Source organism: Microtus oregoni, unplaced genomic scaffold (genome assembly GCF_018167655.1).
Source record: "Microtus oregoni isolate MIOR12 unplaced genomic scaffold, Mior012 000003F_ref0000135, whole genome shotgun sequence".
In the NCBI taxonomy this organism is placed as follows: Eukaryota; Metazoa; Chordata; class Mammalia; order Rodentia; family Cricetidae; genus Microtus; species Microtus oregoni.
In genome coordinates this window covers 58,580,547-58,592,607 of record NW_024543062.1, presented here as the reverse complement: position 1 = coordinate 58,592,607, position 12,061 = coordinate 58,580,547, and the positions used below count along the sequence as shown (strand labels likewise).

The window sequence follows — 12,061 nt, the reverse complement described above, 5'->3', positions numbered from 1 at the left end:
ATTTATTTTCTTGAGATAAGGCCTCATGTATTTAAGCTATCATTAACTCTCTTTGTAGTTGAAGAAAACTTGAGCTTCTGATCCTATTGCCTTTACTTTTCAAGTTCTGATATCCTAGAGAAACACTCTCACATCCAGTTATGCTGGGAATTGAACCTAAGGCCTCATACATGTTAGGTGAGCACTCTGCTCACTTAGCTAGATCCCTAGCCTAAATATGTTATACTTTGCCAGGCGGTGGTGGCGCACACCTGTAATCCCAGCACTCAGGAGGCAGAGGCAGGCGGATCTCTGTGAGTTAGAGGCCAGCCTGATATACAGAGCGGTTCCAGAACAGGCTCCAAAAAAGCTACAGAGAAACCCTGTCTCAAAAAAACAATAGCTCAACGTCATGCTGGGTGGTGGTAACACAAACTTTAAACTCAAAGACAGAGTAATCTCTGAATTTGAGCCCAATCTGGTGTACAGAGCAAGTTCCAGGATGGCCAGGGCTACACAGACAAACCCTGTCTTGAAAAACCTAAATAAACAAATGAATGGCTTGACTTCTATGGTAACGTGGTAAACCAAGGGAGATAGGACTGCCCTAAGACCTCATCAAAAGTCTTATCTCTTAAAAACACTCAGTTTTTTGAAGCAGGTAACTGCTATATATTCCTGTGTTCGTCTCTATGAAATTGGTAATATGAGCATAAAAAGCTTTAGCACAGTGATCAATTAGAAAAATACATTGTGGGCTGGAGAGACGGCCCAATGGATAAGAGTGCTGACTATTCTTCCAGAGGTCCCCATTTAGGTCCAAGCGCCTAATATGGCACGTCACAACTGTCTGTAACTCCCAGTTTCGAGGGATCTGTTATGCTTTTGGAACCTCAAAGAGCCTTAGGTGAATGGGGTGTTAGATAAACATGCAGGCAAACACCTGGCGGTCGTGGCACACCTGGGAGACAGAGGCAGGTGATTTCCAGGCTAGCCTGGTCTACAGAGTGAGTTGCAGGACAGGCTCCAAAGCTACACAGAGAAACCCTGTCTCAAAAAACGAAAAACAGCCGGGCGATAGTGGCGCATGCCTTTAATCCCAGCACTCGGGAGGCAGAGGCAGGCGGATCTCTGTGAGTTCGAGACTAGCCTGGTCTACAGAGCTAGTTCCAGGACAGGCTCCAAAGCCACAGAGAAACCCTGTCTCGAAAAACAAAAAAAAAGAAAAAAAGAAAAACAAAAAAGCACCCATTCACATAAAATAATAGTTTTTTAAAATTAAATGAATTGTAATGTTAAGCCAACTAACATATATTGTTTTTGCTTGTTTATGGAGACAGGGTTTCTCTGTGTAACAATTCTGACTGCCCTGGAACACACTTTGTAGACCAGGCTGGCCTTAATTCATGGAGATCTGCCTGCCTTTGCCTTCCAAGTGCTGGGATTAAAGGCGTACACTACCACCACCCAGCTCCCGTCATATATTCTTAATTCGGGAAATCTACTATGTAAGCAATGTATCCCCAAGAGTAAAAATAAGTATTTACTATCTTGATGACTTTTATCTGTTCCTAAGAGGTTAGTATCAAAGAGTGATTCTGAGTTAAGTGCGACCCTTCCAAAAGTCTCCCAAATACCCTGCCGTCCTTAGAGGGTGGATTGACTATCACAGTGACCCATTGAAGGAGCTAGGTGAGTAAGATAAAGTCATTTAACTTAGACTTTTCTGAGAATACAAATGACTAACATTTTAACATTCTTGAGGTATCAAGATGACTCAGTGGTGTGGGTAACTGCCACCAAGCATAGTGACCTAATATTAGTCTCAGAAACCCACATGATTGAAGGAGACAATCAATTCTTGAAAGTCTGTACTTGCCTTCCCATACACATATAAAATAAATAAATGGACAGGTGGCTCAGTGGTCAAGAACAGGCTTGTAGTGTGGTTTCCCAGCACCCTGTGATGGCTTACAACTGTCTGTAAGTCCAATTCCCATTTTCCTTTCTGGGCACTTCAACCACATAATATACAGACATACATGCAAACAAAATGCACATACACATAATTTTTTCATTAAAAAATTAAATACATTTATTAGGGGGAAGCAGGGGAGAGTTCTTGCCTTTCTTATCAAGGATCCAGTTTTGTTTCCAAGCACTCTCTTGGAAGCTTACTTGTCTGCAACTCCAGTTTCAGAGTATCCAATAATGATGTCTCTGTCTTCAGGGGAGCCGGCGTGCACATGGTGCACAAAAATATAGATAGACAAAACACATATACATAGAACAGTCTAGAAAAAAATTTTACGTCATTAACAAAACTATGGAATCCTGAAACACTTATACAGTAATTAGATAGTTTATAATCAAGTGTCTCTCTGCTCCTTGTCTACTTAAATACTTTTTTAAGTAGAAAATGAAAATATATATTTCTAATACATTTTTACTCCATTGTAATACAAAAGATTTTCTAGGCAGTATAGTTTACATGCCAACATAATGGAATTTATGGCATTTCAGTTTTACAATGTTTTTTCTAAAACTGGAGATATACAGTGGTTTCTGGTTGTTAAACAGATGCATGTCTTATATTTTAATAGTTATGTGATATAACTTGCAAATTCATGTGTCTTTGGATGCTGCTGCTGCTAAGGATGTGCCATTTAAGGTGTGATTTAAAGGGAAATAATAGTAATACAAGTGAACTCCTCCATGACAGCAGTGAGTAGAGGCAGAAACAAATTGAAGTAATGCTGATTTTTGTGAGCAGCAGACAACAGGGAATGCTGTGAGAATCATAGATGGGTGATTGTCATAGCTGATGGCATTTAAAAAAAAAAAGATTTGGGTGGCCAGAGGTAGTCCAGGGAGTCCTGGGTGTGGTAACTGTTGGCCTGAATCAGTGCTCTAGGGATGCCGGACACTGTTGTGTTGCAAACCACCCAGTCTCAGTCTGCAGCACCTTTATCTTACACTAGAGTGCCTATGTGCTGGAGAGTCTTGGCTGAGATTTAGCCTGAATGCTGCCAAACTTTCCTTATGTGGTAATATAATTGCAGTTTCGCGGTGATTCCACTTTTTTATTACAGAGGTTACTTGTACTTAATTATAAATTCTACATCAATCTGATTTAAGAAAAAGAAGAAGAGTAGCTCATTTGGAATGAAGAGGGGGTAATTTTAAACATAACTTTCTATCCAGTTTGGTTTTTTTTAAGAGATTTAGCAGAGTTTCACACACATCCTGCTTGGCTTTTTTTTTTTTAATCTATTTATTTATTATGTATACAGTATTCTCGGTATTCTGCCTGCATGTATGCTTGCAGGCCAGAAGAGGGCACCATATCGCATTACAGATGGCTGTGAGCCACCATGTGGTTGCTGGGAACTGAACTCAGGACCTTCTGAAGGGCAGGCAGTGCTCTTAACCACTGAGCCATCTCTTCAGCCCTCTATCCAGTTTATATGACAGGCGGATCTTTGTGAGTTCGAGGGCAGCCTGGCCTACAAGAGCTAGTTCCAGGATAGGCTCCAAAGCTACAGAGAAACACTGTCTCAAAAAAAAAAAAAAAAAAAAAAAAGGCTCAGTACCATTAAAAGTTTCACTGTAAACTTGGGCTTATTTGATTTTTTTTTTTTTAATCTCCCTCCCAACGCTAAGATTCTTCCCATGAACCTGTTCCTCTTCTAAAAGATACAATGTCATTTTCTAGTAATGTAACCTCGGGGAAACTAATTCTGTAAGTAGAGTATTGCTTTTTTTTTTTCCTTTTATTTTTACCTTGTCAGATAACTGCTGAGTTATCTCCAGCTCCTAAAATTGGTATATATTTTAAAAGAGTTGACAGAAAATAAGCTAAAATGACTCGGTTTGACCAAAAGACAAAAACTCCCTTTTCTGTTGCTTAGACTTTAGTTTCTCCACCTTGTCCTCTAATGCCATACGAATTCTTTGTGAAGGAAGAGCTGTTGCTGAAACATGATTCTGCAGTAGACTAGAAGTTTCTCAGGCTTTGTGTTAGTCTGTTGAGCACAGTTCCCCTGAGAACAGAGTTTTTCTTGAGGTAAGTTTCCATGCACAGATATTCAAGCTTTTTGCAGTAGCTTTGTGTCCTGAGTACAATGATAACTGGCATGCACTCAGTACAAGTGTGTTTCCAAGAATGTTGTCAGCATTCTAATCAAGGCTTTCCTTTGAAGCTTTCTCCTACTTGCTTTTCAAGAACACCTTATGTTTATAAATTCTGGTTAACTTTTCTCACCAACCTCATTCTTGATTTCAGCAGTCCTCATCCCATGGTCCCTCAAATTCCTCCTGCCTCAGCCTCCTAAGAGCTGGTGTTGCAGGTATGCACTGGTATAGTTATCTCAAACCATTTAAAAAGTAGAATCTGGGGGCTGGAGAGATGGCTCAGCGGTTAAGAGCACTGACTGCTCTTCCAGAGGACCCGGGTTCGATTCCCAGCACCCACATGGCAGCTCACAACTGTCTGAAAATGCAGTTCCATGAGATCTGACACCTTCACACCAACAAACATAATAAAGTTAAATAAATAAAAAAAAAGTTTAAAAAAAAAAAAAGTAGAATCTGCCAGAGAATATTCTCTTAGAGAACCAGATAGAAATTGGGACATGCTAGAATTATTGTCTGAGTAATTGTGTTCAGTTTCTTGTTTTTGTTTTTGTTTTCCGAGATTACAAAATTTATAAATAATAAATATGCACACAAAAGATGTCACAGCATCCAATTTCTAACACAAACATTATTGTATACAAAGGGAGAGGCAGACACAGCACAACAATAAATGTATTGACACTTAATTTCCAGCTATCCAGGGTATTATATGCCTGTATTCTCAGCCCAAGAAAGGTTAGGAAAGGAAGGGCATGTGACCAAGGTCATCCTGAATTTACATATTGAGATTTTTTTTTTATTAAAAAAAAATTTCCGCCTCCTCCCCGCCTCCCTTTTTCCTCCCCCTCCCCCCACTCGCCATGCCCCACTCCCTTCCCCCTCCCTCTCCAGTCCAAAGAGCAGTCAGAGTTCCCTGCCCTGTGGGCAGTCCAAGGTCCTCCCCCCTCCATCCAGGTCTAGGAAGGTGAGCATCCAAACAGGCTAGGCTCTCACAAAGCCAGTACATGCAGTAGGATCAAAACCCAGTGCCACTGTCCTTGGCTTCTCAGCAGCCCTCATTGTCCACCATGTTCAGAAAGTCCGGTTTTATCCCATGCTTTTTCAGTCTCAGTCCAGCTGGCCTTGGTGAGCTCCCATTAAATCAGCCCCACCGTCTCAGTGGGTGGGTGCACCCCTCGCCTTGACTTCCTTGCTCATGTTCTCCCTCCTTCTGCTCCTCATTTGGACCTTGGGAGCTCAGTCCAGTGCTCCAATGTGGGTCTCTGTCTCTATCTCCATCCATCGCCAGATGAAGGTTCCCTCTGATGGGTCCCCCAGAACCTCTTGTTTTTGTTTTTTTGTTTGTGGTGCTAGAGAATAAACCCAGAGGCTTGTGCTTGCTAGGTAAGAACTTCACTGTTGAGCTATACTCTCCTGTTTTCTTCTTCTGTAATACAAATGGAGCATAGGACTTTTAGTATGTTAGTATGCAAGGCAAATGACACAGCCTTAAGCTATGTCCCCTGTTCCTTCTTTCTAATAAAATAGGCACCTATCTTTCCAGTGGCAAGCAAGTACCTTAAAGCACCTAATGGGGTAGGGGGCTGTTTTTTCTCATATACACCATGGATCCATTTTCTTCCCCCATTGACAGATTTGTTGATACAATCAGTAAGCCAAGAATAATGGGGCATAGTGTATGGTGGGGGTGTATTTATTTTTTAGGCTATTTTTTGGGGGTGGGTTGTTTTTTGTTTGTTTGGTTGGTTTGGTTTGGTTTGGTTTTGGTTTTTTGAGACAGGGTTTCTCTGTGTAGCTTTGGAGCCTGTCCTGGAACTAGCTCTTATAGACCAGGCTGGACTCGAACTCACAGAGATCCACCTGCCTCTGCCTCCCAAGTGATGAGATTAAAGATGTGTGCCACCACCACCCAGCAAATTTTGTTTTTTAAAGATTTGTTTATTTATTTATTTTATGTGTATGAGTTCTGCATCCGCATGTATGCCTTTATGCCAGAAGAGGGTGTCAGATCCCACCAGAGATGCTTATGAACCACTATGTGGTTGCTGGGAATTGAACTCAGGACCTCTGAAAGACCAACCCCTGAGCCATCTCTCCAGCCCTAAAATTTGCTTTTTAAAAGCATAATTAAGTGTAATTTTTATTTATACTATATGAGTTATAGCAGTCCAAAAGCTTAATTTCAATTCTATAAGAGGATAAAATAAGGTAAGTTAGGCTAGCTAAACGGGAGGAAGGAAGGAAAGGAAGGAAGGTAGGAAGGAAGGAAGGAAGGAGAAGGGAAGGGGGAGGGGAGGGGAGGGAAGGGAAGGGAAGGGAAGGAGAAAGAGTGATGCAGTGTGGTAGTGGCCCTTACAGAGAATCTATTTCACTAAGGTGAATTGTGTCTCCATATGTGTAGAAGTACAGTGACATACCTCTTCTATTTATAGGTTGCTAGGTTTTACAAAGCAGAAAAATACAGTTTGTAATAATTGAGTGAAGCAGTTTTTCCTTAAGTCACATAACATATAAACAAATGAATAAATGAACAAGTAAATAAATAAGTAGAGCCACAAATTCTTTTCTCCTGTTTAAATGTAAATGTCTTAAAAGTATATAACAGATTATAGAGGCTTTTAAAAAATTGTCTCCATTGTTTTGTGAGGAATTATTGATTTGTATCTTTGAATTTGAATTATAAAATAATACTGCTTAAGTATGCCCTGATTTGGGGTGGCAAGATGGCTCAAGGCATGAAGGCACTTTCAGCCAAGACTGATAACCTGAGGTCCATCCTTGGTTCCAATGTGGTAGAAAAAGAGCCAACTTCATTATTATCCTTTGACCACCACACAATGAGGTACGACACATGGACACAAAATAAAATGAACAGGGACTGCAGAGATAACTCAGCAGTTAGGAGCACTACCTGCTCTTCCAAAGGTCCTGAGTTCAATTCCCAGCAACCCCATGGTACTCTATCCTGGCCTGCAGGCATACATGCAAGTAGAATACTGTATACATAATAAATAAATAAATCTTTTTTTTTTAAGTAAGTAAAACGAATCAAGTGTTTTGTTTTTTTAAAAAAAGAGTCCTGATCTCCAGAAACTCAAGGTTACATTCTTTCCTATAAAAGATGTAGAGTAGCCAGCCACCTGGTCCTTAGTGTCTGCATCAGAGTGTGGTGTGTGCATAGGCAGGATCAGCTGTTGCCATAGAGCTAGCATTTCATTGAAATGCGTGAATACCACTCAGCACTCTGGTTATCCTGGTGTGGGTTGAGGTCGGGTATTTTACCAAACGCCTACCTGGTTATAACAATTTTTTTCCTTTAATGTATTATGCAAGACTTACTGATAAGAAGCCACTTCTTTTTTTTTTTAAATGTTTATTTATTTATTATGTATACAATATTCTGTCTGTGTGTATGTCTGCAGGCCAGAAGAGGGCACCAGACCTCATTACAGATGGTTGTGAGCCACCATGTGGTTGCTGGGAATTGAACTCAGGACCTTTGAAAGAGCAGGCAGTGCTCTTAACCACTGAGCCATCTCTCCAGCCCCCGAAGCCACTTCTTTTAACTGGAACACAGATAATTACTAGAGAGCTCTGGCCACTGATTGAGGCTGAAGGTAAACAAAGGGAGACAGAGTAACTGAGGAGGGAAAGCGGAAAAATGAAAGAAAAAAGGTGGCAGCGGCAAGCTCTCAGAGAGCTGCTCCTCGCTGCTTTATGTGCTGTTGTGAGTCAGAATTGTGAGGTGCCTATGCCTTTTATGTATTCAGTTTCTTTCTTTAATGGAACAAATGCATGGCTGTCTACAGTTAGCATATAATTGGTGATGATTAACATGAACGTACGTGTTGTCTTTGGTGATTTATTACTCCATGCTAAACTCTTACTTAGAATATTTGTATGCTACATGAACATTGTCTCACTCAGTGGATTTTCCTTAAAAACAGTCCCCAAGAGAATCTACAAGCAAGGTGTTTCAGTAATTGTTAAGAAATATTTTTCTCGAATGGCATTTTTATAAATCAGAACATCAGGAAGCATTTCTAGTGATAATGGCTCAGTATGATCATATATATTCATTAGATTGCAGCTTGTCTCATCATCTTCTGGCTTGGGCTGTTGTGTATTTCATCTTCTCCAGTACTATTGGACTTAAACATTGCTGAGAACAGGAATAGTTTAACTTGCTTGCTGTGCCAGGTTGGTTTAATTAGATTTTAATGCTATCTTACAGACATCAACTAGTCAGGCTATCTTCTGTCTCCAGTCTGGCATCTGCCATCTCTTCCGAGAAACATTAATTAACAAAGGTTTTGTGGAAATCCAAACTCCTAAAATTATTTCAGGTATGTTTCAAGACGTATTCTGTAATTTAAATTCCCCCCCCCCAGTGTTGCTTAATTTTTAAATAACATAATAATAACTGAAATAATTCCAAGAGTTCCTTAAGATTTAGTGCCATGGACTTATTTCAAGGATAATAATACCATCTACAGTGTTCCATTTTCTTCCTTCAACAGTCACTTTGTGGTAATGATAAGGAAATGAAGCAGTAACAAAGCACGATTCCTACACTGAAAGTTAGGCCACGGGTATTTTTATTATGTTACTTTCCATCAAAATTGGCACAACAGTTTGGTTTTATATAAACTTTGTTATAAAAATCACCAAATACCTGTTGACGTCATTCTTGCATGAGAATCTTGTCTTGATCATTTTACCCTTTTAGAACTGCTTGCATAACACTTAAAAGATGAGTTACAAATAGCGTTCTAGCTGTTCCTGCTGGCTAACAAATCCCAGCATTTTGGAGGAAGAGGCAGGTGGAGCTCTGTGAATTCAAGGCTAGCCTGGTCTACATAGCAAGTCCAGGCTAGCCAAGACTGCATAAAGAGAGCTTGTCTCAAAAGATCATCATCATCATCATCACTATCGTCATCATCATTGTAGGACTTTGTGGGTAAAGGGCTTGCCTTGCCACTACCACTAAGCCTAACAATGTGAGTTCAAATCCCCAGGACACATAGAAGGAGAGAACCAACTTTGAAAAGTTTCCTCTGAGCTTCACATGCACTTCTAAAGGCAAATGTGTACACTGATTAAAAAAATACATTAAAAGAATGTTATTAATGGGGCTGGAGCGATAGCTCAGTTGAAGAGCACTTGTTGCTATTGCAGGGGACCCAGGTTCAGTTTGTAGCACCCACACAGTATCTCAGAATCATCTGTAACTCTAGATTCAGGAGATCCAGTGCCTTCTTATGACGACCTCTGGTACAAGGTATGCATATGATACACATACACACATGTAGGCAAAACAGTATACAGAATTAAATTATTAAAAGAATAGTGTTTAGATATAGATTTAAAAAAGTAAACATCACCTCACAATTAGAAAAATAATTAAGAGAACAGCCTTACACGGTGAGAGCCTATCTCAGATAAAATGGAAGGATTTTTTTTTTTTTTTTTTTTTTGACACAGGGTTTCTCTGTAGCTTTGGAGCCTATCCTAGGACTATCTCTTGTAGACCAGGCTGGCCTCGAACTTACAGAGATCCTCCTGCCTCTGCCTCCCAAGTGCTGGGATTAAAGGTGTGTGCCACTACCATTGCCCAGCTGGAAGGGAATAATTTTTTCCTTTTATTTATTCATTTAGTTATTACAGTCTTAAGCTAATAGATAAGAAATTGATTCAGAAAAAGGGAATGTTTACTTGATTTTCTAGGTCTTCTTTTTTTCTAAGTGAACTGCTTTTTTTTAACCTAAGAATTAAATGAATTAACATTCAATTGACTATAATAATACAAATGTTTGTATTTCAGCTGCCAGTGAAGGAGGAGCCAATGTTTTTACTGTGTCCTATTTTAAAAATAATGCCTACCTTGCTCAGTCCCCACAACTGTATAAGCAGATGTGCATCTGTGCTGATTTTGAGAAGGTTTTCTGCATTGGACCAGGTAAGATATTGTCATTTATGTGTTTACTAATTGTAAAATTATGTAGAATTAAATAGTTGAATTAAACCTATTAATTATAGAGTAGTTATAATATTAGAAACACTAGCATTTAGATCCTTTGAAAGCTTAAATCCATTTATCTGCTGACTATATAATAAAATTTAAGAGCTAGTGATGCAGTTGGCTCAGTGATAGAGCTTTTGTTATGTTACTATGTTCAAGACTCAGTTCAATTCCACAAAAACCAAAAAGAAAAAAATACTAAAAAGTAGAAATGACAACATGTGTGTGAGAGTGAGATATGTGTTTTAAAAATACATGATTTGAGGACTAGTCAGGTGATAGACATCTTTAATTTCACCTCGGCAGCAGGTGAGTCTTAGTGAGTTCCCTTACACTTGCTGGGAATAAAACCTAGGTCCTCTGTAAGAGGGCCAGCTAGAATTCCAATTCCAGGGCATATGGTCCCTGCTTCTGGCCTTTGTAGGCACTGCAAGCACGTGATGCACAGATGTACATGCAGGCAAAACATCTATATACATAAGATAGATGAAATAGTTTTTTAACTTAACAAATTATTTTATATATGTTTTTTGATAATTTAACAAAGCTTAAACTTTTGCTAATAGAGAAGTTGGCACAAAAATTAAATATTTTAATCAGATGGTGGTAGCACTTGGGAGGCAGAGGCAGATGGATCTCTGAGAGTTCAAGGCCACCCTGATCTACAAAGCAAGTTCCAGGACTGCCAGGACTGTTCACAGAGAAATCCTGTCTTAAAATTTTTTTTAATGTTTTAATTTTCTGAAGTTATTATTTACCAGGCGTATATTGTATACATATTCTTAAGGCTGGGTGCCATGTCCTTAGAAGAATCAGCAACACTCATCAGATGCCGATAGGGATATAAATGCAAGTTCATGTAGTACATTTGTTGTGAAACCTGAGGCTCGGCTCTCAAAGCACCCAGATAATTGCTGTATTCCTGGTTTAGAGATTGTGCCTTGAGTGAGAAGGAAACATGTTAATTCCTGCTTCTGTTACTGAATAAGTCACACATGCATAGAGCAATCACGGGGAATAAGCCAATGAATTTCAAAATAATTCCATGATTATACATCATCTTTAAGTCTGTGTCAGGGAGCCATGTGGTGGCTCATACCTATAACCTTGCACCTAAGAGGCTGAGACAGGAGGATCATTGTGAGTTTCAGACAGTCAAGGCTACTAAGTGAGACCTTGTCTCAAAAGAAAAAGAAGCAGAATGTGCTATACAATTCGCAGTAGAAAGATTGTTTGCTGGAGTCACCATGAAAGAAAATTCAAACTAAAGTGGGTTTTAAGGCCCTAGTAGAGTATATAAAAACTGAAATAATGTTCTAGTACAGGGAACAGGATAAGTAGAAAGCATGAACTACAAAAGAAAACAAATAAGGGTGGTTAGAAATTGGAAGTACTAAGATTAAGTTGAAAAGCGTAAAGGTTTTAGACTTTGTCATTTTATATCTTGTTATATTAGTCGTTTGAGAGTTGTGAGTTTCCAAGCATGGATGTCTTTTAGGAAAGAGCAGTGAAAGACTGCAGGGGAGTTGCAGAGAGCATAGGAGCGGGACTGAGAGCTGCTGGAACGCGTATAATGTTACTTCATATATGCAGTTTCATTTTGCTTGAGCCATATTTTAATAAAATGGAGACAAACTATATTAGTCATAATTGAGTCTGTTTTTAATTATTGAGATGGTGCCTCAGGATCTTGCATTCCCTAGGGGTTCTCAAGAGCGTCTTTTATTAATTTGCATTTGGTTCTGCTTTTCTCTAGGACTTGGGAGTTTGTAATGAACTTGCTGTATAGGAGAATGCTGTAACAGATGGCTTATCAGTGCTCCGTCTCACCCTGTGGGCCTGGGATAATAGTACCACCTAGGGCACTACCAAGTACAGTTCTGCATTTAAGTTCTCATTTACCCAAGACTTAAAATACTGTAC

General features: G+C 39.4%; 1 protein-coding gene across 1 annotated transcript in view; it reads left to right on the top strand.

Moving 5' to 3' along the window:
• The window catches only part of Dars1 (aspartyl-tRNA synthetase 1), a 63,493-nt gene that overhangs the window by 41,081 nt on the left and 10,351 nt on the right, over positions 1-12,061 (top strand). The window contains exons 8-9 of the mRNA XM_041648396.1: positions 8,351-8,462; positions 9,941-10,075. Of these exons, the coding sequence (XP_041504330.1) occupies positions 8,351-8,462; positions 9,941-10,075 (247 nt within the window). The remainder of the gene's footprint in view (positions 1-8,350; positions 8,463-9,940; positions 10,076-12,061) is intronic.